This window comes from Anabas testudineus, chromosome 2, assembly GCF_900324465.2.
Source record: "Anabas testudineus chromosome 2, fAnaTes1.2, whole genome shotgun sequence".
In the NCBI taxonomy this organism is placed as follows: Eukaryota; Metazoa; Chordata; class Actinopteri; order Anabantiformes; family Anabantidae; genus Anabas; species Anabas testudineus.
In genome coordinates, this window is record NC_046611.1 from 20,201,397 (window position 1) to 20,227,948 (window position 26,552).

General features: G+C 38.7%; 1 protein-coding gene across 2 annotated transcripts in view; it reads left to right on the forward strand.

The window, feature by feature from the left end:
- cdh7a (cadherin 7a) overlaps positions 1-26,552 on the forward strand; it is a 76,101-nt gene that overhangs the window by 14,910 nt on the left and 34,639 nt on the right. Inside the window, exons 2-3 of one of the 2 annotated variants that reach the window (XM_026363054.1) lie at positions 13,407-13,701; positions 23,007-23,126. In XM_026363054.1, the coding sequence (XP_026218839.1) occupies positions 13,407-13,701; positions 23,007-23,126 (415 nt within the window). Of the gene's footprint in view, positions 1-13,406; positions 13,702-23,006; positions 23,127-26,552 lie in introns of those variants that run through there. The other variant, XM_026363055.1, reaches the window with a different exon arrangement.

Sequence of the window (26,552 nt, forward strand, 5' to 3'; positions counted from 1 at the left end):
AAACAGAAAAAAAAGGCATAAATAAAGCTTTGCCATTTGGAACCATTCGTCCCTGAATCAAAATTTTTGCAAATACATATTGTAGATGTGAAAGTATTGCATGAGTCATGGCAAAACCAAAGTTATTAAGATTCATTCTCTGGGGACAATGACAGCTTAAGGGTTATCCAGCCACCCAAAAAAAAAAAGTCAACCTAAGGGTGATACATGTGGAAAGGTCAAGGATCTGTTTATTCTCTCGGGACTGTTAAACAAAATTCATAGTAAATCCATTCCAATAGTTTCTCATCTGAACTGACTCACCAGCGAACACTGTCATCCTTATAGAGATGTGGTAAGCAAGGTGAAAAGTGCACAAAAACAAATTCAACAGATTCACTGTAACACTTCAGTGTTTTTTTTCAATTCCCAATTAATGAAAGTGTTTTTAATTAACTTTAAAATCTCTCAGTACGACCCCAAACCTTCAATAGCCTATTCTAAATTTGCTGCACTGCTGATTTGCTTGTGTCTAAATACATACAGATAAAAGTGTGTGGACACTGAGACCTCTAAGGGAACACGCTTGTCAGTTGATTTGACTGATATTTTGCTATATTAACATACCAGCGTCTGTCTTTTTCGCCTCAGAAGATGGAGAAACTTCACGACTCATCAGAAAACCTTTTCACGCTCTAGCTATGACTTTTAGTAAAGGCCACTTTCAATAAATGTCAGACTCCAAACACTGGTAAACAGTTTTAGCTCTGATCAAATTCCACAGGGGTGGTATACATGGTGAGGTTGCCATGTCTGTAGGATTACAAGGGTTCCACTTCGGAAATGGCACATTAAACAAATGGACCAGTTCCCACTGGTGATGGCAGTATTTATTCCCATCACTGAAGAGGCCTGCCCTTTCACTTCACGTCGCGCTCATCCAAACGCTGAACCCTTTCCCCAGCCCATCACTGATGAGGACTCGTTTCACTTCAGCTACAGAGAGCAGCTCTGGAAGGTAAAACTGAACACTCACAACTCATGAGATCTTTTTATTCAAATTCTGTGGATCAACGTTTTGGCACATGCTGCTTTTTTCACACCTTATCCTTACTCTCCCGAAGAAGACAGGATGTGCCAAAACTGTGGCGCATTTAAACTAAAAAAGAATTTAAGATGCATCCGAGTTATGAGTGTGCAGTTTTCTCCTCCTCTTCTGTTTGATGTGTACCTGTGATCCACTACGAGAATGGGTGTAGTTTGTTCCTCTCGGTTCCACAGAGAGCAGCTCTAACTCTCACATAAGGAAACAATTAATATAGCTTTGTCAGAAAAAGACAGTTCTTTGAAAGTAAATAGTTATATCTAAATTTATGTAACATACTGTAATAGTATTAAACAGGACATGTTTGTTTGGCTGTTTATTCGTGAATTTGTTTATTTATATATACATATGTGTGCGTGTGTGTGTGTGTGTATATTTATTTATAGCATAAATATAATGTTTTGATTAACGAAGTTGTCTGCTTGGGTAAATGTTTTGTTTTTGTCTGGTATAAAGCATTAAGTTCACCACAGCTGTAGAAATAGTGGTTTATCTATGTGCTTTTTCTAAAATAGTGAAGTGGTTATGATTCTCTTGATCCACATTTCCAATATTTGGGCTGTTCACTGTCTTTGTGGGTAATCTTCATCCATGTGTTGTAGGCGACCGGTGCCTGAGAAGAGATTATTGATGTCACTGTCATCAGGCGGTCACCTCAGAGTGCTGCCAGCCATGAGTACTCGTCACTGAACAGGTTTTTAATCAAAATAATGTGTGTCAAACACTATCAAAACCTCTTTACTGTGGAGAGGTTGAGTGCATGTGGAAAACAAGAGTAAACAAGCACAGGCAATTATGTTTTTTCCAAGCATTCAAAAAATATGTGAATGACATGAAAGCAGCAACGGGATGGACTAGAGGGGTTGTAAATGCTGGAAAAGATTGTTAGAATTTCTCTTTTGTGAATTGCAGTTAGTTTGTGATGCAGATTGAACATCAAATATACCATGTTTGGTATCACAGACAAGAAGCTGCTACATGAATAGGCAGCATTGCAGAGATGATAGATCACTAACATGTCTTTTGCCTTGTATCGAGGACTATTCCAGTTCCTTACAAGTTGGCTAGACAGGAAATTACAACTAGAGCCTGTTGTACATTGACATTTTGGCAAATTTTCTCCATCAAAAGTACCATGAATTAGTGATGAGCAGTTGACTTGTGGCAATTCACACAAAACTTACTAAATTACTCAGAAAAAGAAGAAAGAAATCAGACAGGTTCGAAAAAAGAAGCAGTTTTTTTAAGCAGATTTATGAAAATCTATTTGCAAAGAACATCTGAGATAATCATGTCTGCGGGAAGTGGAAGTCGTGCTGATTCTAAAACTGTGTGTTAGATTGGTCTGATGTAAGGATGTAAAGATTATTACAGCCATGCATCAAGCCAGCATGCTTATGCTGACAGTATGTAAAGTGGATTTGTCAGATGTAATGTTTACATTCAGATATCTCAGATAAGCATGTTAACATTTGCTAATAAACATTAAACACCATATATCTTAGGTTGATGCAAATTCCATTAGCAGGTACAGCATCTGATAATAAACCAGCCTGATGAAGAATGTCTGTACCAAAATGTATGGCAGCTCTGAAGTAACTGTTGAGTCACTAAAATGTATAGTCGCTCTGATTTCATCTTTTTGGGACAAAGGGACGTTTATACCAAATTTCATGCCACTTTATCTGATAGATGTTGAGCTACTTCAGTCTGGAACAAAGTGGTATAGCAATAGAATGACACTGCCTTTCATAGAGCTATTCTGCTGGTAGGACTTAAAAAATTATTGGACGACTCAATCATCCCGGTACAGACGAGTTCTGTGATTAACTACTTGAAGTGCTGTCCCAAAATCCCTTCCCAGGCAGTTGCTCACCACTTCACAGTTTAATTAATGTGACTCTGATGACTCTCATGAGTGCTATGCGACCTCACATACGATCTTAATGACCCCAAACAACCTGCAGGGGTTTAAATGTCTGGGAGCTCCCCATCATCAGGAGTCAGTAAAACTGATAAAGCTTTCGAGCTGGCTCGGAAGACTTTCACGCTTCTAAATATGCAAAAAACAAATGTACAACAGAGCATTATTGCTGCAATCTTTGTAATGTTATCTGTGTACAAAAAGTAGCTCTACTGTTGTAGCCTCTTAAAACAGTTTTAAGGCGTTTCAACAAACTGCCAGTGCCTTTTTCATAGTGAAGCCAATGGGGAGCAGCTGCAAGACAGATGGACCGCAGCCACTTTGGAAGGGGTTTTGTTGGCAGAGTGGAGCACTTTTTAAAGTTGCTCAACATTTTAACTTTTTAGAGGGGACCACACAAAGTAGACTGTGGTCTGCTGTTTTTGTGAGCCAAGAAAGAAGTGTAACGGTTGTACCGTACCTGGTTGTGTCCTCTACAGTATGTTGTAGTTGTAGTAGATGTAGTTGTTGTTTTGGAGCTCATCTGTGGTGATTCTTTGACTCTCTTTTCCTTTTTGTCCTTTTTTTTTTTTTTGTTTGTTTTGTTTTGTGAAACAAGAGTTTTCTGTGGAGAACCAGAACTAGATGAACGTAACCTTCATCTTGATGAAGCTACACCCACAAAGCTCCATTAGCATCATGAATGAATCCGTTCATTTTAATCCAAGGGGAGGTCACATAGACGTGTAAGACTTTTATCACTTTCTGAACATCTGTTGTTGTCGGAGTTATTATTGTGTGTTATTTCTGAATTCAGATAGAATTCCATCTTTAATTCTGACTATATGACCTTTGACTGCGCTCGGATATAAAGGACTTCTCTGTAGAAAAATTAGATAACAGCAGACGTTTTGTATTTAAATACTTTAAATACACCTTACCTTGATTTCCTTTTTTTTTTGTCTAGCAGCCACCTTTTTTAACTCTAAAAAGCACTTTTACTTCATGTAGCCAACAAAAAGAAAAGGGAGAATGTAGTTAGGATACCTCCAAGATTTACTGACTGAGCCACTTTTAATAGGAAAATGTTTAATTGTAGAGGTCACTGAATAAAAATGTCATAATATTTTAACATATTACATATCGTAAATTTTTGTGTGAAATACTTTTATTGTGAAAATATGCAGAAGGTTTTATAAGAAAAATCAGGGAAATAAAACAACGCACACAAACAACAGTGGTTATATATATATGGTTATATATATTGAGGAGAGTTTGTCTTTGCATTAGGTATAAAGAGTTTCAAATAAAGGTCTTTGAGTTGAATAACAGCAGAGGCCACCCACACACCAAGTCAACGTGCACATTAGCATTTAGAGTTTCTGCTAATTCCATTTTCATTTCTTTCTTATTCTTTATTACATAGTAGGCTTTTTAAGTGCAACTTCCAGAGCGTACCATCCTGCATTGCATATGCAATGCATGTACAGTATTTTGTGAGCATGTACAACTTGAAAGCAGATACAGTAAGTTGACCCACTTACTGCTGGAGTTGAATACTCTTTCTATTTCAATTAAGCAATCATAACGCTGAAATATAATGTACACCGTGACGAGTTAATAAGAACTAAGAATCTACTAGCCAGGATAAGAATTTTATATGAACATGGTGTTTCTGTGAGTTCAATGTTTGCAGCATAGGGTGTGTTGGAGACCGGGACTGAGGGGTTCAGCACAGTATGTCAAGTGATAATTATATCTCACTGTAGCCTTTTGTGCTGTGCCATCCTGTCACTAGCAGTAAAACTGATTTCACATTATCAGGTTTGTTTGTAGTTTCGTCACTGTATTCCTTATACACATACAGCAATGTCACTTGAACACGTTACTCATTTTTAGTTGATCATTCTTTGCAAATATACTTTTTTTTTTATTTGGAGGCTGATGAAGTCTGCATACAATACATCAGTCCACATATCACTAGTCATCCTTGCTAACAAAAAGGTCTAAAACCTGTTTGAAAGATTTTGAAAGGATTTGTTTTTTTCAGTTTTCTACTTGTGCTTCAGGTTAACCTCCAAACACAGCAAATAACAGATGTTATTATAAGTTCAGCCTTCAAATATGATTCCTTGTATTGATACCACCTGATATGGAAATACAGTTTTCTTTCTCACTGCTCACTTTTTCATTTAGATTCAATAGGCTGTCGCTTCCAGCCTTCAGTCACTTGCACATAAAAAACAAACAAACAAACAAACAAACAAGAAAAATAAATAAATAAATAAAATTGTTCATCACAACGATAGCGTCTAAGAAGCCTTTTTATGACAAAAGAATTTTGATTCCCTCCCCATAATGCTTTGAAAGGGATGCCTATTGCTGTCTTCCATTTGTTTGTCCTTATGATGCGGGCAGCTGAATGCCACACACACACACACACACACAATAATAATAAAAAAAGTGAAAGCTTGCCCTGATTGCTAGCTTGATTACTTTCATTGATGTGAATGACAAATCGGCATGGTGGCACGTCTGGCAAAGGCAGTGGGGCACCAGATTGAAGCCTAGGAAGCACTCCTGCATGAGTTTAATTAACATGCATGTGTCAAGGGCTACTCAAAACACTGTCTTAGTAAATTAGAAATTTTTGTCACATTGGAAATCTGCTTAAATGTTCCTGTTGGGCAGTCTTGATAAGCTACAGCATATCCCTTTTTTTATATTTCTCTCTTAATGCAATTCTGTTTAAAGTTTCCACAGTGGTAGTTTGTCAGGTGCAGTGATACTCCACTGTTTGTAGCATTCATATTGGCACTGATACAGCTACTTAGTCCTGTTTTGAACAATAGAAATTGAATTTACCTCTAGTTATACTTGTATTGCCCTTCTATGGTATATGTACTGTCTTTTGCTGCATCAAACTATCATTAATCAAAATACTTTTAGTGTGTTCAAAGAAGCGACGTGTGGTTTGGACAGCCTGCTCTTTGGCTCTGCAACACCAAAGCTGCTCCATTGCTGTCTGTTAGATCTGATTGTTGTAGGAGCAGAGCTTCCTGTGCACCGCAGATGATGAGTACATTATACAGTATTATACAGTCACTGTTATATTAAGCACAGACCAAGGTATGAATACACATAACTAACATCCACTTTATGATATGACGTGAAAACTCTTTGCAGTAATGATTTAGTTTTGATGACAATGCACATATTCCCTCTATGGAAACAGAGCTATTATCTCTTTGGTGTTGTGACTGAGTCAGTATAAGTGCAGATATGAGCTGCCACTGTCTGATAGAGACTAAGTGTGTGTATGGCAGTCAGCATCCTAAGAACATTATTTTTGACTTTGTCTGAAAACAGATTGTGAATAGTCGCCATATCACAGAGAGCAGTGAACCCGGCCTTATCCTCACTGCAAACGGCGCCTCCACATTTTCATATTTATCTTCGGAAAAGAGCTTTCAGCACTCACTTCGTACCTGCTGTCACACTCATGCATTAGTATAGACGTGACAGTCGAATGACATGATTTTTGGACTCATTTTTGATTTGCATGATAAAGAAAACAAAACCTTCACAATGTAATTTTGTTCTGTACTTTTCTTGATAGCAAAATAACTAGATAATAGATTTTGCTCATATGCCAACAGAAATACCATAGAAGGAAGGAAGCGGGCAGTTCATCTAAGGAAGCCAACAAACATCCCTGAGTTAAAGCTCTTCTGTAAGGAGGAAGTGAAAATCCTTTTCAAGCTGATGTGCAGCCTTAAAAAACACTTACCAGAAGCATTTTGTTGAGGTTATTACTGCAAAAGGGAGTCAACCCATTTACTAAAGGCGTGCGTTCACAAACTTCTTCCACTCTGAAATGTTTAAGATTGGATAATTTTCCACAATACATATGTGTAATTTTAATTTAGTTTATTTGGGTTCCCTTTTTACGTGTGAAAGACAGATCATGTTTTAGGTCACGTTTATGCAGAAATAGGGAAAATGTTAAAGGGTTCACAAACTTTCAAGTGACAGCTACTGTATATACAGAATGATAGCAGCGCTGGTTGTAGTTATGTTTTATTAACTGAATAATACGATCCATATCTTGTAATTATCTTTTGTTTTCTCAAACTTAAGAGGAAGTAAGTCATAATTATCAGCAAGCATTAATTAATTGTGAAAGCAATGCACTAATAATGTTAGTACTATAACATTTATTTCCAGTAATGATAAGAGAATTAGGACATATGTTTTAAATCACATGTGAGCTTTAAAACTTAATGAAGTAAATCTGAAAATGTGTGCTTATCTGCAATATCCACGTTTCACTACAGCTCTTAATTTGCTTCACGAACTGAGGAAAGGTCTGTGTATTTTATACACTTTAAGTTGTGCTGCTGGAATCATTATCTCTGTTCCTCGCTAATCCATACGAAAACACAGAGATCATGTCATGTCAAATAATTGTGTTTGTTTGTATAATTCGAATCTAGTTGGACCGAATATAACAACAGTGACACTATTCCAAATCGAAATGCCAAAGTGCTGTACTAGCTGATATGAAACTACACCCACGCAGTAAAAGCCATTACAGTATACTATAAACAAATAAACATTTCACATATACAACATATGTCACATGAACATAAAGGAGATGGTAACTTAAAGAGATAATATAATAACATATTTTTATTTCCTAACAATAAGAAATAATATATATTTACAGAGAATAAAAATACAGAACTCATGCGTCTACACTGTGCTGTGTGCAAGCTACCAGTTTCTTCATGGTGATCACTAATTCCCCACCTCCCAGCTTGAAATGAAAGAAGAGAGGCTGAGCCACTGAGCCTCTCTCAGAGCACAGCACCATGGCTACTCACCAGAATGTGGCCGAGTAAATAGATGAAAAGCCAAGCATGTCGGGAACTGATGTCAGTGACAGCTGCGATGAAGCCCCCGCTCCACGTTTTTAGTCCTTTTTTGTTGCAGAATGACCCTTCTCTGCCCCAGTCTACTGTCCTGCTTTATTTGAGCATCATATGGGAGTCTGAACTCTCCACAGCTTTTACATAAGACACATGTTAAGTGTCCAGTAGCAACGTCTATTCATTAGCAAATTCATGATTTCTACTGGATATCAAAATGCGGCCTTTCCTTTACGTCGTGGGAAGGATTATTATGTGCAGGTTGCTACCTTGCTTGTAGAGGCCCTGTTAAGCCCTGCCGTTCAAGCTGCTCTGTGAAATATCTCGAGGGCGATTGTTGATTAAGGGCTCTTGAGCAGTGGCAGAGGGTGTTTTAGTGTACTGGATCCAGGATTGCTCACAGGTTGCCTGCAGGTATCGACTTTTGTATCCATTTTGGATTGTGCACAGTCCATTGAATAGAAGAAATTGTACTCTTTTCAAGACAGACGCAAATACAAAGCTTCGAAAGCGTGTTCTGAGGTTTAAACCTTTTCTGTTTCTGTTTATTTTTTGTTTTATGTGAGGCTTCTGTATATTTCTACTTCTTGCGTCGTACTGAGCCAAGCGAAATGGGCACAAAGAGGAACTAAATAGATTTACACACCCTCCACAAAGTTTTCATGTTGCACCGAATGGGAAAAAAAACTCAAATTGAAATACTAGAACAAAAAACTCAAATGCAATAGTTTTAGTGATAGGACAAGCTTGTATCAGTGGGTTGTTATGGGTTCTTTCATGCTTTTTACCCTTCTCCCTTGCTACAAGGTAAACAAGCAAACACAAAGCTAGCAGGCTAGTCCCTGGAGAACTGCCTGCATACAAAGTGATGATAAGTGTCAGCACTGATTTCAGAAGGGTTCGTGTTCAGATCCCACCCCGCCTTCACAATCCCTGGGAGTGCCTTTGAGCTTCACCACTGTGCTGTGTTACACTCACCTCGAGGGAAGAAGAAGAAGAAGGAGGAAAAAAAAAAAGAATTACAGAAGAGTATTTACATTTTTGCAAGTGAAGCAAATATCATCCTCAGTAAAAGTAATAAGAGATGAAACTTCAAATACAACCTGAAAATGAGCAGTGACTGTTTTAAAATGGGTTAGATTAATGAGAGAGGAAAGTATTTGACCAGGGTATACTTTTAATAAGCCCTGCCAAGCTATACATATTTAATAGTCCTCAGTGTTGATGAGATTTAGAGATCTGTGAAGAGAATGTGCAAAGCCCACTGCTGCTCCGCTGTGTGTCCTTCTACAGCCGGGCGGAGATTGGAAAAAATGGAGCAAACCAAACAGCTCACTGAAAAGACAACACAGTGTGCTTCAACATAGTGATCCTTGACCTGGCTTGCATGCTTTGTGGCCTGTCAGCTTTGTCCTTCTTGTCCATTGCACTTACTGGAAACTAACTGCCACGGATGGCTTCCTCAAGATTAAATGTTGACTGTCTCCACGGCTGACAATTTACCTCAAGTTTGCACCTGACAGCCGCAGATGGTGAATAAACACATTGAGCTCTATAAGCGAGGTGGCATATGCATGCTGAGGCTCCGGGACACCGCTAGCGCAATCATCATGCCCCTAACGTGGCATCCATCAGCCAGCTGATGGATTCCATTAATAAAAGACCTTTGTGTTGGTGGTGTATCTTCTGTTCAGCATGTACTCCTTCAGCACCACCAATATAATATTGACCTAATCATTCTCCACCCCTGCAGCGCTTGCTTGGAACCTGAAATACCATTGTTATTTATCCCATAATGAGATGTTGACATTTACGGATAAATTGAAAGAAGAATTTCAACAATAATCCTGCGTGAGTAGACCGTTATATTAAAAGAAATGCTGCACAATAGCTTTTTGTCATTGCTTTATGCGGTAAACGACGAAAGAGGTCAGTAGTTAATTGAAAAGCACTGTACACAATGTGCACATAGTGATTTATGTGGGGGGTGAGGGGTGTTCGACAGCAAAATACAGTAATAAAAATAATGAAATTGCTCAAATATGATCTTTTCAATAAACCTTTGCTTGATCTAATTTTACAGTAGTTGTAGGGTAGGACATTGAAAATCATTAGCTCATTACAGGTGAACCCTACCATAATTATACACACAGCATTCACTGCCTTTGTCATTGCCACTCGTGTCTTGAAAAAATGTGTCATGTCTTTTGTAGTCGTGGAGCGAGATGTCCAGAGTCTGATTATGGAGGCAGGGGATTTAATGAGAGAGGCTGCTGAGTGGCACTATGGAAAATGTAGTCCAGTGTTTTGGAGCTTGACCCATGTTTGGTACTAAATGTGGGGATATCTTTGTGCAGCATCAATTTTGACATTGGTTTTCTTTTTACAATGTGTTTCTTGAGTGTCATCTAACTTAATGGAAGTGCAATAATACAATGCTGAAGAACCCTTTTTTCTGTTGACACTGTTATTATTGATGGCTGTATCTGATACTTTACATAAACCATTTGTCTCAGTGCAATAGGTTTGGGAGAGATTGGCTTCTGAGTAAGTAGGAAAAGCAAGTAGCTAGAAAAAGCTATTTAAAGACAGACAGATGGAAATACTCACCGGCCCTTCATGACATTGCTGGTTTAAAGGAAACAAGATACTTGGTAGATTGCACACTATTGACTGCAACTGCTCTCTTACTCTAGGTGTTTTTGTTAAAGGTGTTAAGACAGAACTATTTACTCTGCTAAATACTGACAGAAATGTCCATCTTAACATACCGACAACGGTCTTCCCCTCAGATATACGACAGTTTCTCTGATCAGTGTGATGTTCACTGAGGGGGCTGATGGCCATCAGACAGCTCAGACTTCAAATAGGATTATTCAGGGTTTGTTACTTGTCATGGTAATTTTAATGCTCCAAAAGCTTTGAGTGTTCTTTCTTTAGAGTTGTTCAAGGATTATTTTTTTAGAGTTCTACTTTGAGTAGAGGTCTTAAGGTCATCTCTAAACTCATGGCTTGTTCTTCTGAGATTAAACCTCTGTCATAAGCAGAGGGTTGTTGTAATGACTACAAAGATTCACTGATAAAAATGTAGCTTGTCTGACTCCTTTGTAGACCTGTATGTCTGTCTATGGAACATTATAACACACTCCTATTAATATATTTGCCTGTTCTAGTTACTCTAAGAAAAAGAAACTTGCTTTCATAGAGGTGGGCCACATGCTTTGAGATGAAAAAGATTTGACAATATGAACTTGTATGCCTCCAGTTTTGAGGATGGTTCATATGGACATTAAAAATGACTGATCTACCAGCGTGGCTCTTGGGACTTGACACGGGCTCATGCTATTGATCTTCAGAGAACAAAAGACCTGCAAAATCATTTTTGTCAGTAGTGGATAAACTTAAACCCATACTTTGCATGTTGGCTGCTCCTAATGGCAGAAAATATTTGAGCTTCAGTATCCAGATGTCATGCAATACAGTATGTCACCGAAAAACTGCAATTCCATTTGAGCTTCTTTTATTCTTAAGGGCAGAAAATGGATGAAAAGAAGAGCAACATAAAACACAGAGTCACAGAGTACATGTTTTACTCAACAGCACATTCACTCACTGCTAGTTAAGTGATGTTTTATATATAAATATATCAGATTCTTTACTACCCATGGACAAAGAAGTATCTACACCTGACAGCAGACCAAACATACACTAAAGTATCTCCAACGGGCAGATGGATTTTTGCATTAAAGGTTTTCCAGCCAGTTATGAAGTGCACCTAGAAAGCTTTGCATTAAATCTTTGACAAATGTAGGTGATACATGTTTTCTCAGGACCCATTTTACCTTGACATTTCTAATGACAGTCTACAGGATAAAAAACATGTGAGATACACAGGTCTATTTGGTGAATTGTTGCTGTTTTATTGATTCAATCCAGCAAGTCATCAAATATAACCCACTATAGAATTTTTTGGTCCCGACCCTTTGATACAAATCAAAGGAAAATCTCCAGAAATAGTGCCCCTGTGCCGGCAGGGGTCCCTCATTGGGATGGTTATAATGATAAACACATGGAGCGTCTAGGCAGCAGCATACTGGCTGTTTACCATCATGGTTACAGAACATAAAGGTTTAGCTAGGTTCTGAAACAGAAACTACAAAGTTAAGTTTAGGAAGTAATAAGTTAAAGTAAATACAATGAGTAAAGAGGAAAATGTGACATATGAGTGAATTTAGTGAACTGACAGTTTCTAGATTGAAGATCAACTCGTGATTTAAAATTAATCATCCCTTATATGCTTAACATTACTCCCACAAGCAGCACGACAGATAACAGAACGTCTCAACACATTTAGTGCTACTCTGTGTCTAGCAGGAAACATGTTGAACCGTTTGCACATAACATGAGCCTTCAGATAAGCAAATGCTTATCATGCCTAAATTAGCCATCTAGTAGATGTAGCAACAGAGAGGGCACATTAGACACACATTGATGTAATGTGACTTCACTCCACATGACATGCCCATTTGCAAATGTACACTCTTGGTTAAAAGAAGCAATATTGACTAGTTTGACTAGTGACTAGTGAATTGAGACAGCAAACAAAGTTTGTTGATTCACCCATCCATCCCACCTCTCCCCTTCTTTACCAATGCTGACTTTGTCTTTATACAACTTCACCTAATGTTATTACTGCAGCTTCTAGTGGTTATCTAGCTATAAAGATACTCTAATTACTGTTCATAAATAATGGAAATTCATTTAGTTTTTTTTATTTTGTCCACTGTACATCACCACACTGAGTTTGAAATGAATCATTCAAGAAAAACTCCATTCAGACATTTTCATACATGGCCCCCAAAACATTTTTTTTCGATCATTTGCTGTAGACATTACATTAGTTAGAAAGTCGAAGTACCATTACAGTATGTGGCAGCATTCCATTTCATTCCATTAATTGTAGCAAAATGCAAATCATGATGGGATTTTGTAACATAATTCATTCATAGATAAGTGGTGCATGCTTTGATCTTTCAACTTCCAATTTGGAAGTTTGTGGAATAAACATGAACTCTGTTTGCTTGTGTTGTTTTAATGCACTAAACACATCAGCCATCAGACATTTAAATGAAAATGAGAATTCACATGGTGTAAATATTAAATATTTTATACAGCATTTGCAGTACATATTTTAGGGGTATTTAACATGAGATATTTATAGATTATATTAGACAAGATGTGTGACATGAAATGCAGAAAGTTAAAATACCAGTTCAATTTTGCTTGCTGTCTCTGAATAGGTCATATGAACTATCGACCTTATTTGATCATTATTGACTAATCTTTAGCGGAGCAGTGCTTTAGGAAAGTAAATCATTTTTTATTAAGTCTAGCATCCTGGCTACAACATGTAAGAGATCCTTGCTTCCATAGATCATTTCCTGTCATATTGCCACCTTTACACTGATGTTCCCTTTTCTTCCAACAGCTACACTCAGATGTGGACAAAGGAGATGGCAAGGTGAAGTATGTGTTATCTGGAGAGGGCGCCACTTCTATCTTCACTATTGATGAGAACACGGGAGACATCCATGCTACAAAGCGGCTCGATCGGGAGGCACAGGCCTACTACACTCTTCAAGCTCAAGCTGTGGACCGACTCACCAATTTACCCGTGGAGCCGAAGTCTGAGTTTGTGGTCAAGGTTCAGGACATCAATGATAATGAGCCAAAGTTTCTTGATGGACCGTACTTGGCAGGGGTGCCGGAGATGTCACCTTTAGGTAAGTCTCCCCATTTGTCTTATATATAATCCCATAACAGGTCCCCTTTTTATACTTTATGCACTTGATCCCTCTTTTAAGCCCTTTCTCATACTTTAACTTTCTCTTTGACTTGCCCTCACTCCAACATCTGCATTTGATAATTTTCCACCTCACTGAATTTCTCTTCATCTCTCTCAGTCTTTAGGTCATAGGGGGAATCTGGAAGTTTGCAATATTAATTTGAATCCAGTGTGTTCAATCTGAAAGACTCACTAGACTCACTGTCTGCTAATCAAATTGGGCCCAATTTAAACGACATGTTCTTCTTTCACGTGGGCTCCACAACAACTGAGGTCCAGGTTAAACTGCTTGGATGTAGGCATTCCTTAGCCAGATAATGGATGTTTAGGAGCTCGACTGTCTTTACACTAACACTGATAAAGAAAGCTATTGGCTTTTAGCTTTTCCCTTGATTAAGTTTTTGAAAACATGGTTTAAGAAATAGAACTGCAATGAGATACATGGAACGTCAGCAGATATGCTGAGATTAAAATAATAAAATTCAAAAAGTAAAAGCTAAACAAATAAGAAATAGTGCAAAATGTTAAATGAAAGAGATCAGTGACTATTTGAAGCAGCCCAAAATCTTATTAGCAGTGATGAACCGAAGTTTTTAGCCTTATGATTAAACAGTAATAAGTCTCAAATCTTCTAGAAGTTTGGGTTTCAGGAATGAGTAGCATGTAACCTGAAAACAGATTGATTGTGTTCTGTAAAGAGGTTTAGAAGGGGTTGTAAGGAGTGAGGAGTTGGCAACTCCATTGTAATCAATTCAAGTTGGTAATTCTACAAATAGAAGTTTCTGTCTTATAAAGTGCTCACTAATTGCTTAAAAACACTTTGATATAAAATGTTTTCTTTAACCATCTAAATGTCTAGTCTTCTCAGACTAAAGGCGTATTCACATAATTGTAACAAAATGATGTCTCTAGTGCTTTGCATGTTCCAAAGTTAAATATTTTCCTGGTGCTGATGTAATAAATGGGCCCACCTTAGCAACAGTTTTACTGTTGCTAGCAGTGGGTCCTTTCAGAGACACAAAAGTATGTTTTAACAATATTGGTTGTTAATATTTTACCAATTAAATACACTGGTTTTGTCCATTCTCAACATGGGGGCAATTTTGTATTGTACAGTTTAAGAGATTTTATTTGTATTTCATTAAATTTGTTTTTCAATCTTTTACTCAGTCAGCACGCATTAGTGAATCCACAAATGTCAGTGCAATTCAATATGTACCGTGTTTCAAATGTTAGCATGTTAAAATCTGACAAATTTGAATTTTCAAACATTTTTACTACAGTTGTATGGTGGCAATAGAATAAAAGTGAGTGGATCACCAAAGTCATAAGGATTCATTCATCTGGGAACTAAGGAAGCCAAAATGTAGGTCTAATCTATCTCGTAGATTGCTGTTGTAGGTATAGTGTTATTTTACTGAATAAGTAAAAAGTTTAATTTAGAGGAAAACTCATCATGTCATGAATGAATGTCAACATGGTTATGACTGTGAACATATAAAAAAAATAACAGTCCATCCAATGATTTAACATTTCATATGAAAAGTCATCAAAAGCAGTGGACAAGCTAAATGACAATTAGAGTTTCACAGCTATCATGGGTAAAATATTAAATAGTGTACTATAGTCATGATATGGACTAAGCAATTCACATTTGTTGATTACATTTGCATTTATTACTGCATGTACTTTATTTCCTTTATCTGTGTATTTTCAATACATCCCTGGAGGATGCCATAATATCTGCCTTTAACTGGCTGCATGGTCAAGATTTCCTCCAAGGTTTTGAACAGGTCACGCTCAAGCTCAAAATGCGAGTGAATGCAAATGAGCGACAACAACATCCTGAGGCTGCTCAGGTTAGCAGGTGTATGAGGAACACAGTGCAAGATAGAGTGGCCCCCATACTGATAAGCTGCGGTCTATGAGCTCTTTATATGGAACTTCATATGAAAACATATGTCAATAGTTTACCAAAGCTGATTTAGGTTATTTTTGAATTTGTATTAAACTAAAACTAAAATTCTACATTTTGGCCATCGAGAAATGGGTGGTGCTCTGCATAAAATGTTTTCAATATGCTTTTTCATGGTGTTTTAGTCATCCAGACTCAGTATTGTAATGTGGAGTCTGATGTGTCTTCATTTACATATTTATCACCTCACATATGCCAGCAAAGACCTCTAGGCTCAAAAATGTTGATGAATGATGCATGTTGAAAAACTGACTAAAGCAAACTTAATGTCGGAATAAGCCTCAGAGGCCAAAGGCATTCTTTCCACAAATTGGACTCAGAGTTCATGCTAGCCAGTACTTACAGGTAGCTGGCTGCTGAAAATGTGTCTGGAAAATGTCTGATACAGATAAATACTTTCCTATCCGTCCATTATCTTGCCACCTCACAGTGGTAACACAGTGAGTAGTGCAGCATTAGAGATACTTAACTTCCTCCGGTTCCTGCTCGGGGTTTCCAAGCTGCTCCAAGGCATGCTAGGAGCTGTGATTGATGAGATGGAGACAAATGTATTTGGTGTCAATCAATATCCACATTTGATTTAAAAATACTGAGCTAACGTTTGAGATCATTTTAAACACAGAACTTATTACATAGCACAAGAACTAGTTTGGATACACTTACAAACATACATGTTCTTACTCTTAAAAAAAAAACATTAACAACAATCAATCTTCGATTCAAGTTGATTGAGCACAGAATAACGGTCATATGAAAATTACATGTTAAACTTTACCTGTATAAAAAATGCCCTGACAAATGTGAGGCTTTTATTGATCCGTTTTTGGAGATATTACGGTTTCTCTGAGGCCTTCTGCAGCTTTCTGCCCAGTAAGCAGGTTGGGCCATGTCGGGCCAAGCTCAATGAAGTTTAGATCTAATTGTTGAGCTTTTCAAGCTATCACCAAGTATATTCCAGCAGCTAAATGCTTCTTCAAATAAATCAAACAAGAAGAATTCTTAGGCTCATTGTCTTGCTGTAAAATGAAGTTTTTCCCCAACAGTCATTGCCCAGAGGTATTGGCATGGCTCTTCAGTCTCTTCCTCTTCTTCTGATTGAGGATGCCTTTCACATAATGCACCCGTTCTCCCACTACCAAAGCATCTCCAGAGCATCACGTTTCCCCCTCTATGCTTTACTGTTAGTGTTAGGTGGGCGGCTGTCATCTGTTCATGAGCTCTGTGTCTGACCTCTGTGCTGTATGTTCTTCACTTCGATCCAAACAAGTCAAACTTGGAATCATCAGTCCACAAGACTTTGACTTTGTTCCAGTCATCTGAAGTCCACTATTTGTGCACATTGGCCCACTGCAACCTTTTCTTCAGTTTTGCCAACCTTTGTAGTCATAGGCAAAGGGCAATTTTTAATTTACCTTGGTCATTCTGCCTATGAGACCAGCTGACACGAGTCTCTGGTTTCCTTAAACAAAATTATTTTATTAAGCACTTCAATCTACAGTCGGAACATAACTGTGATCTAATTGTTGTTCCTCTTACAGTGTTGAAAAGTAGATGTAGATTACTTATTCAATTTATATTAAATAAGTTATAGAATTAACATGAATGTTCAAATAAACAACAGACAAAGACAAGCCACAACAGCAACATTCAGATGCTGAGTTCTTTTGCCAGCAGGACTTAGCACCTGCCCACAGTGCCAAGACTACCGATAATTGACTTGCTGACCATGATATTGCTGTGCCTGACTGGCCAGCCAACTCATCTGACCTGAGCTTACCATCTATGGATGCTAAGATGCTAAATGCTGCACAACGTTCATCAGTGACTTGGAGTTCGAGTTCAAAATAAAATAATGAGAGTAGAAGTGGGTAACAATCCTTATTTATTAAAGCTGCTTTAAGGGCTCGGCCATATCCAAGCACACATATAAACACAGAGCTGAAAAAACTGTGTCTCACCATCACCTCAATACCTCACACACAGAAATGAGTGAAAGCAAAGGTGTTTTTGGCTTTTTTTACAATCTTCAAAGTCAAAAGGAAAATTTCAGCAGGCATACGGTTGCATTGGGAGTCGTTCCAAGGGAAGCAGTGCTTTGCTTACAACACAGGCAGGGAGATCTCTGAAGGATTACACAGCCGACTGTCAACGGGGGGTACAGAGCTCAGGCTTAAGGAACCAGAGGATTAGAGTACAAGGGCTTGGAGTCTCGTGTCCAACTGGAGATAAGACGGCAACTCAGTACATCAACCACAAAGGAGGATGCGTTCACACCAGGAGCCCCCAGAAGCAGGGTCACCCTCGCCACTTTATTTACTCTGCCAGTTGCTGTGAAGGTCTTCATCACAAGTTGTGAGAACAACAGGAGAATAGTGCACTGCCTCTTTTTGTAAATATCTGCTCAAAGCAGTTATCAATACAGTAAAGAACAGGGAAGGGCCAAGCACCTCTTGTCCTCAGTAATTCCTTTATAGATGTCTTTAAATCATTAATGGTCACAGCTCTGCACTGCTGATGAATGAGTTCAATTTAGAGGAAATCATGAATTTAATTAATTAAAGTAATTAGGGGCAGTGCCCATCCATACACATGGAGACCTTATGGCCCGGGGATCTCTGAAGCCTTTTGTTTTAATCACGACAGGGATGTCAAATAAAAGACAAGAGAGCTTGAGGACAGTTGGAGGTGTGACAACTCTCCCGCTGCACAGCAAAGGACCAGAGGACCAGTCTGAGGGCTCATTACAAGCATAGAAAATGTAATGTCAACCCAAGGCCACAGCTCTTGAATTTACTACTCACCAGTCCTATATCCAGCTGTCATCGTTCCTGTCTAATTCATGAGATGGGATTATCGTTTAACTGCGGAAATGAAAAGGGGTGTTCTAGTTTAAGGGAAGTTGACCCAAATTATGTTTTGTCATCATCAGGAGAGCTTTGGTACCATAGTGTTTTTACTCTGCGTTGTGACTCTTAAATATACGATTAGATACACCTGTACAATCAAATGCAATCCAGTGCAACAGTCCATAAAATATTCTCATAGTTCATAATGTTTAGGTTTTGAAGGTGGTGTTGTACTGGACTATGTTGTATTGAGACTTCTGAAGAATATGATACAGCCCAGTGCAATGTCTGCACTAAAAATGACCTCAGGGCTGAAATGTAATTAAATGTGTGAAAAAAGCTGAACTTTATAGACATCCTAAACACATACAGGAAACAGCAGACAGTTAGTTACTTTCTTTAAAAGTGTTTTCATTCATTTTCACTTTGGAATAGGAAATAAACCTGAAATGAACTCTAAGCGATAATCCCTGCTTATCTGAAACAACAGGGTGCAAGTGTGAATGTACAAGAATATAATCAACTTAATCAACGGTGGCAGCTTTGAATACTCATGAAGGCATTGCAGAATTACTGGACTTAAATCTAATGTTTAAATATTGATTTCTTTTAATAAATGGATACTGCCATTCAATTTTCAGGTCACAGATTTTAGTTTGTAATTCATTTACCCTTAGTCAGATTTTCCACATGCGCAAAATAACCCATCATTAAAATTTAAATTGCATATGTATATTGTTATAATTCATAAGACACAGTCTGGGTCACCCTCCCCAAAATCAACAGATTTATATATATATATATATTGTGTGTGTGTGTGTGTGTGTGTGTGTGTGTGTGTGTGTGTGTGTGTGTGTGTGTGTGCATGCATTCAATATATTGTTTTTGACAGTCAGACACAGCCTAGATATGCAAGTGGTGAAGAATACCTGTCTCCCATTCACATTAAGTATGCTACATTTATTTTCATTACTGGCAGATGACAGTTGCTCACCCAAGATACGGAATTGATTAGGAAACCTGTTTTGTACAAAGCTGCAGGGAATAAATAAAAAATGTGGAGATCTGATCCATCACATCGATGAAGATGGACAAATATTGAAGGGCCACAGGCAGGGCAAATTAAGTAGGGGATGACAGCCTCGTGGAGCAGAAAGAATCTATTTAAATTTCAGGGTGTTCATCAGTTTCTTTGACATCCAGCTGAATCCAGATGGTATTACCTTTTATACTAACATCATTGTTAGAAGAGGGTGTTTGTTTGACTCCCGGGGCAAACAACCTCTAGAAAGAAAGCAAAAAAATACAGTGCTCTGGGTCCGTTGGCTCCGTATTGAATGTTAATTTACAGCCTCGTCTGCCAAACCTTGTGTGAAGGGAATTTTTAACTATCAACCTGTAACAGAGATTTAGACATTGCCTGAGATCTCTTTCACTCATCCTTTGACCTTGGTGTTTTAAACTACCTGTAATATAACCTGTCACGACTAAGAGGTGATGATATAATCTCGGTGTCCTTCTACAACCAGCATGGTGATAACTTCTCAAGCTTCACCAAGCTTTTTTTTTTTTTATTATTATTTTTTCCACTGCCAGCGCCTGTTAATTCTGCTTTACGGTTAAAACGGACGACTCTTCATTCTGTAAAAGCCTGTAAAACACATCTCATGTTAAAAAGTGAGATTTTTATTAGGATGTTTGCTTCAAAGTAAAATACCACCGTGCGATAACACAGCACTTTCTGTCTGGCAGTACAATACGATATAGGCTCCAGCCTCGTCAGGTAGGTGCAACTTGCAATTAAAGTGAAATATTCAAGCATAAACCAGCTATTCGTCTCACCACCTGAAAAAGACACACTCGTGAAAATTTGTGGGTTTTTTTTTTTCTTCTCAAGGTTATTTCAACATTGTCTATTGTTGATGATTTCATCGTTGCCAACTGTGAGACTACTGTAGGCGTCAGCTTTTAAGACCCGAACACTGACGTACAGTCTAACAGCAAAAAATAGCCTCCTACATAATGGTTGTTTGTGATAATTTAACAATTTATTACACGGCTTTTCCTCTTTATTATTAGATGGATATCAATTCTTTAATCTAAAATTGCTTTGTCTGACAATAATAAAAAAAAAAATGTAACCATTAAATGGGCGCAGTTGTAGCAACAAGACTCATTTCTACCATGATGAATGACCTATTGAATTTGATTGGCACTGATTATGTTTTCTCTGTAAAATCTTCAAACACGTTTCTTCCTTACCTTCCAGGCCATGGTTGTCAGCTTAAGTCACATCAACCACGTTCAGTGGGTACATTTAAAGAGAAATGCATAAGGAGAGATGTCTGATGTCTTCTTCTCTGCCTCGGAGGAGGAGTGGGAGAGGACGATACTGTACTGCGGAGACAACAGTTGTCATTTGTCAGCAGAGTTCACGGTCGAGTTTGAAAACAAATTTCCTTCTTGTAAGCGAGAAGGAAGTTTAGGGATTCGGGGGCACTACTGGGCACTAAAATAAAGTCAGGCATTATATCTTAGGTTTTATAACTTTATCTACAGTACTCTCCGGCATGATGTCAGTTCTTCTCTCTCTATATATCTTCCCCCTATGGCAACCTGCGTTTCTCTAGTTCAACAGAAAATAAAACAGTAATATAAACAGTAAAATGTAGCCAGACTTCCTTTTTTCAATCTGTATCCAATGATGTGCAGTGCTGGAGTGTTGTGTTGATTGTTCCCATTAGGCCTAGGTGTCTTACTAACAGGAAGTTTGAGTTTATTCAAGTAAAGATTAGAAACAGAACACATCAACAAGTCATCCGCTCTTATTGCACCTGTAGGTTGGTTTTTCTTATCCTCTTATACGACTCATATGAGCTTTTGTTGTGACAGTTCCCCCCAAACATATAAGCAAGCGGCACTAAACAATCAAAAACGCTGGGCAGAAACTGCTGGTACAGTCTCTAAGAGATGTAACGGTTGTCTAAATCTCATTTTCAGCCTCTGTCCTTGGTAAGGCTTTTAGGGTAAACAGTGAACCAATCATAAGACGTAGAGTATGTGTGTCCTCCATATGTATAAGCTTGTGTCTATGCATGTATACAGCACATATTGCATACTACATGAGCTCACTCTTCTGTCTTTAGGCTTGCACAAACAAATAGTTTCACAGACTGAACGGTTCACATTACCATAGATCACAGCTTACCAGTCCTTGACAGTCTGGAAGTAGCACGCACCTGGTGGCTGAGTAGAGCGTGGGCAACACACTTAATGACTGCTGAGCAACAACTGAATGATCCGGCACTAGACAATAGAGCCAACAATGGAAACGCTTCCGTGTTCCGTGTGTTTCAAAATAGACAAATAAATAAACACACATTCATAATTGGCTGTACAGTCAGTAATGACTTTCTTAAATATTTCAAATAAATATGCAAATTAAAGGAAAGTTAAATGTAAAGACTCGAGGTGCTTGTACTACAAGACCGTTATCCTGCTCTCTTGCTTTCAGATATAATTTCTTTTTTATAGTCGCAATTTCCCTTCTGCACATCAACATCTCCAGAAGCAGCCTGTGGAACTAGATGGGCTACCATCTGTGCATGCTAACAAAGATTTAAACTAGAAAGAAGTTTTATGAAAGAGGGACGAATGAAATGAAAAATAGTTTGTCCAACTGTGTCTGTCATGATTTTTTTTAAAATCTCCAGTACAGTGGAATTAATACAACACAAAGATACAGTGCTCCTATGACATCGCTAGAGGACTCCTTCTAAAACAAAAAGATGCTTCAGTTGTGGAATCAGTATCACACGAGATACATAATAATTTAGCTTTGTCTTTTTGGGGCGGGTGAACAGCCTCTTTAACATGCACAGATGGGCTGCGGAACCCATTTGGCTGCCGAATTTGGATCAACAGATTGAAGTTACCGGGAAAGATGCTGCTAACTGATCTGCAGGAGGCAAATGGAAACAATTGCAACGAAATTATCTCCAAAGGCTACAAGTTATGCTTTAGTCCTGCTGCAGCGTTGCTGCAAGTGATGACACCGACTGAAGGTGTTATTTGTTCAGCAGCATTTGGGGCCAAGAGCCAGTACACAACACATGTCGGATCATTTGGTGCTACAGAAGGTGAAAAACTGCTTTAAATTTAGGCATTCGGTAAACAAATGAAGCACAGCACAAAACTAGAGTAAACACCATGACAACAAAGGAAGACAGTGATATGACTAATCACTAATGAGATTATTTACTGCCTAAGAACTTACATTTTCATTGCTTTCTCCCTTTTCCTCCTTTCAAACAGAATTGGTCACGCGCTCTGTTGAAATGATGGCTATTGCCACATTTAGCTCTGTTTGACTTGGGCTCTGGATGTTGTCTTAGAAACTAATCAAGGGCTGTCTGCCCACAGGAACCATGGTAGTGCAAGTGGCAGCCACAGATGCAGATGATCCAACATATGGGAACAGTGCCAGGGTGGTCTACAGCATCATCCACGGGCAGCCGTACTTCTCAGTGGAGCCTAAGACAGGTAGGTCCAACATCTGTCAGACATAAGTGGGGTTGATTGAGTGCACAGATTTGGCTGCGCTGCATATTTTAAATTGCTGAGGCCTTTTATGAAAAGAGAATATTCGGTTGCAACAGTTTATACTATTTGTTATGTCACTCAACAAAAGAGATCTATGTCTCTGTGTCACCTTTTTTTACCTTAACTTACACTTAGCTTATACATTTTTTTTCTTCTTACCTTTAAAAACCTGGCGACTACATTACCTGAAATGTAACAAGACTGAAAACTGAGAAAATAACTCTGAGCCAAACATCAGTCACCCATCATCACTTGATTCAATGTAAATAACAGCAGTAAAAATTCAGTTAAAAAGCCAGAGAAAGTGAATAAAATACTCTGCAAGACAAGATATAAGGTAGCCTGTTGGCTTTGGGGTATTTCTTTTTTTTTTCTGAGAAGTGCAGTGGCAGCCTTCGCTACATCTTCATCGCCGGCTCATTAGCCACTGCCCCTGCCGAGGCTCGGCTACTTCATGCAAAGCGCTCTCACAAGAAAACAGAAAAATATGGGGCCATCCCATAATATTAGGCTTCATCCTCTGCTTGGAGAGCAACGCATACATACATGGTGGGATTTTTATAAATGTAGTTCTAATTCATGAACTGCTGAAAAGCCACTGCAATGCAGGGATTTCTGCCGTTTATTTTTCCCACTTGGGCAGACACAGAAATAAGAGCGATGCTCGATGGCAAAACAACACAGTGACCTGTGGGGTTGACGGTAAACATTCAGTAAGCCTAACCACCAGAAGAAAATGGAGCATTCAAGAAAAATGAATGTATATTACAAGAAAGGAAATGACTTCACACTGTGCCGGCATTATGGATGTGGTGTCTGAAAAGAGGGAAAAGATGTTGTGAGCGTCAGATTTTCAGCACACTTAGCTGTGAAGCCTGCACAGGATCACAGAATTTTTATGTTGTTTTTTTTTTACTTTCTAGAGACCTTCGACTAATGAAGCCTCCTGCTGAAGCTTTCATTAGCCAACATTTCTGTGTTTCCATGTTTTGGGGCAAACATTTACATGTTTTATAAACTGTAAATGAAAAAGTTCCTCGTGGATACTCTTTAAGCTCTGACAGTTCTACTGGGAACTCTCTAAAACTGTAAATCTTTGATTTTAAGCGAAGGATTCCTCATGGGCTGCATGAAAGCACAAACTTTGTGGGCTAATTAATGTGTTAAAATGCTGTGATCACCTTCCTTTGCTTGAGCTTTGTTTGGAACTTGTGAATTTGGTGTTTTTCTTAATTTTCTCTTCTGAGATGGATTCATTTGTTGAGGAAGCATCCACGATTTCCATGACGATGTTTCTATCTTTCTTTCTTTGTTGCCACAGTATGCACGTGTATGTACATACCTCACATCATATATCATAACATAATACTGTAGATATTTTGGGAGATGCATGATGCTACTGTCCCTTCGCATGAACAGAGCATTCATATAAGTTTTCATCAGAGAACTTCACTTGTGGAAATTCATTTTTCTCCCTCAATACTTCTTTCTTGCATGTACCGGTAAACCGTCGGCTTCTGGTGCCTCGTTCGCGCTTTATCGTGCTTAAAGAAAAAACTCAATGTTTAGATTTGTATCCATCACAGCACCATCAGGCAGGTGTCTGATCAGTTCCAGCATGGCAACAACCCCAAACATGTAACCAGACTCATAGAGAACTATCAGCAGAGACACGAGTCCTGCAACAGATGGTCCCGACAGCCTCAATCTCAACATCAACCTCCCAGCCAACTACCATGTGTGTAAGTGTACCTAGGAGGATCGGTGCTGTTATAAAGACAAAAGATGGTCCCACTAATTACTGATTTGACTTATTTATTTTTTCTCTTTTACTGTGCTGGTATTATTTCTGAATGTGTCCTCACTTTAGTTTTAGTACTTAAAACTTTGCACAGTATTGTTTATGGAAAAATGCTAATGATTGCATCTGGCATGCATAGACTGTTGTACACTGTTGTAGTGGTGAATGGTCTGGGTTCAACAGACGAGGAGGAGGAGTTGAACGGGGGAACATTAAAGAAGGTCTGCTTAGGATGGAAGGCTGTATAAATAAGAGACAAAGCTTTTTGTTTAGAATTCATCAGAATTAATGTCACCAACCTGCTAAAATCCTGCAAATGTTTACAGATTATGTAAGACTGGGAGGGAGCACAGTTCTGAATCCACTACGCCTCGTCCTGGGGCGCTCTCCTTCTGCAAGCTGCAGCCTCCGGAGCGAGGTTAAGGGAGTTAGTGCTGGACTGCTGTCTCTGACCTGGAGTTGTCATTGTCTCTTCTGTCCAGACAGTGGGCCTCGAGCCTGGCAGGATAGTCCTCTGTTGCCTGTGTTTTTTCAGACATTCACTGAGGAGTCAGTACATTGGTGGTGTACCTCCTGACCTTATTGAGGTTGGGAGTGTGTGCTGTTTTGTGATATAGTCCCCCAAGGCACAATGACTTTTCTCCTTACTGATTCCCGTGGCCTGCAACTGTACATACAGTATGAAGGTCCTTCTTGCTAGACCCGATCTGGCAACTAAAGGCGGCTTCCTGTTGCACCTTGATTCCTGGCTTTCCCTGTCCTCATGTTGAAGTAGCGCTCTAATGCTCCTGATGTGTATATTTCAGAAAGTCGTCTGCCCAGTGATTATTAGATTTAAGTGTGGAAAGTTGCTTGGCGTAGTATTAAGTGTAAAACTTTACGCTTACAGATAAGTCCTACGTTGGTGTTCTTTCTGCAGGACAATGGCTGCTTTATTAACCTGTCAAACAAGCCCACACACACACACACCTAAAATCTCCCAGATACAGTCTTTGGGCCCCTGCCAGGACCTCAGCTCTCTGCTGCCCATCGCTGCCTGACCACAACTGATTGTACTTGGCTCTCTTTCCATGCACGTAGGACGTGATAAAATCTCATGGTGATGAGACGCGGTATTGGTATCAGAATTGAATAGCATGGACCGTCAGAGAGGTGTGACTTTAGGGACTTGATGCAGGGAAGCATAGAGATATGTATTCCTTTTTGACAGAGGTAACCTTAATAAACACACATTTTATACATATTAAACAACAGTAACTTCTGTTTTCTTAAGGGGGGGGGTTCTTGTAGGCTTTGAAAGCAGCATTGTTACTGCTACTAGAAATCTCTGTCAGCTAGTGGAACTGTGTTTTCCCTTACATTGCTGCTTGAAAAACTGTCAAACTCAGCTGTAATTGAGGTAAATATTAGATGTTCACTTGGTGTTCTTTATCTTCATCTTCATTTAGTTACCTTTCAAGAAGAACTACCTTGGGGAAATAAAAATTTATGCCACTAAAATGCTTTGCTGGTTTCCTGTTAAAAACAGGATCCTGTTGTGTCATCAGCTTTTAGCACTGTAGCAC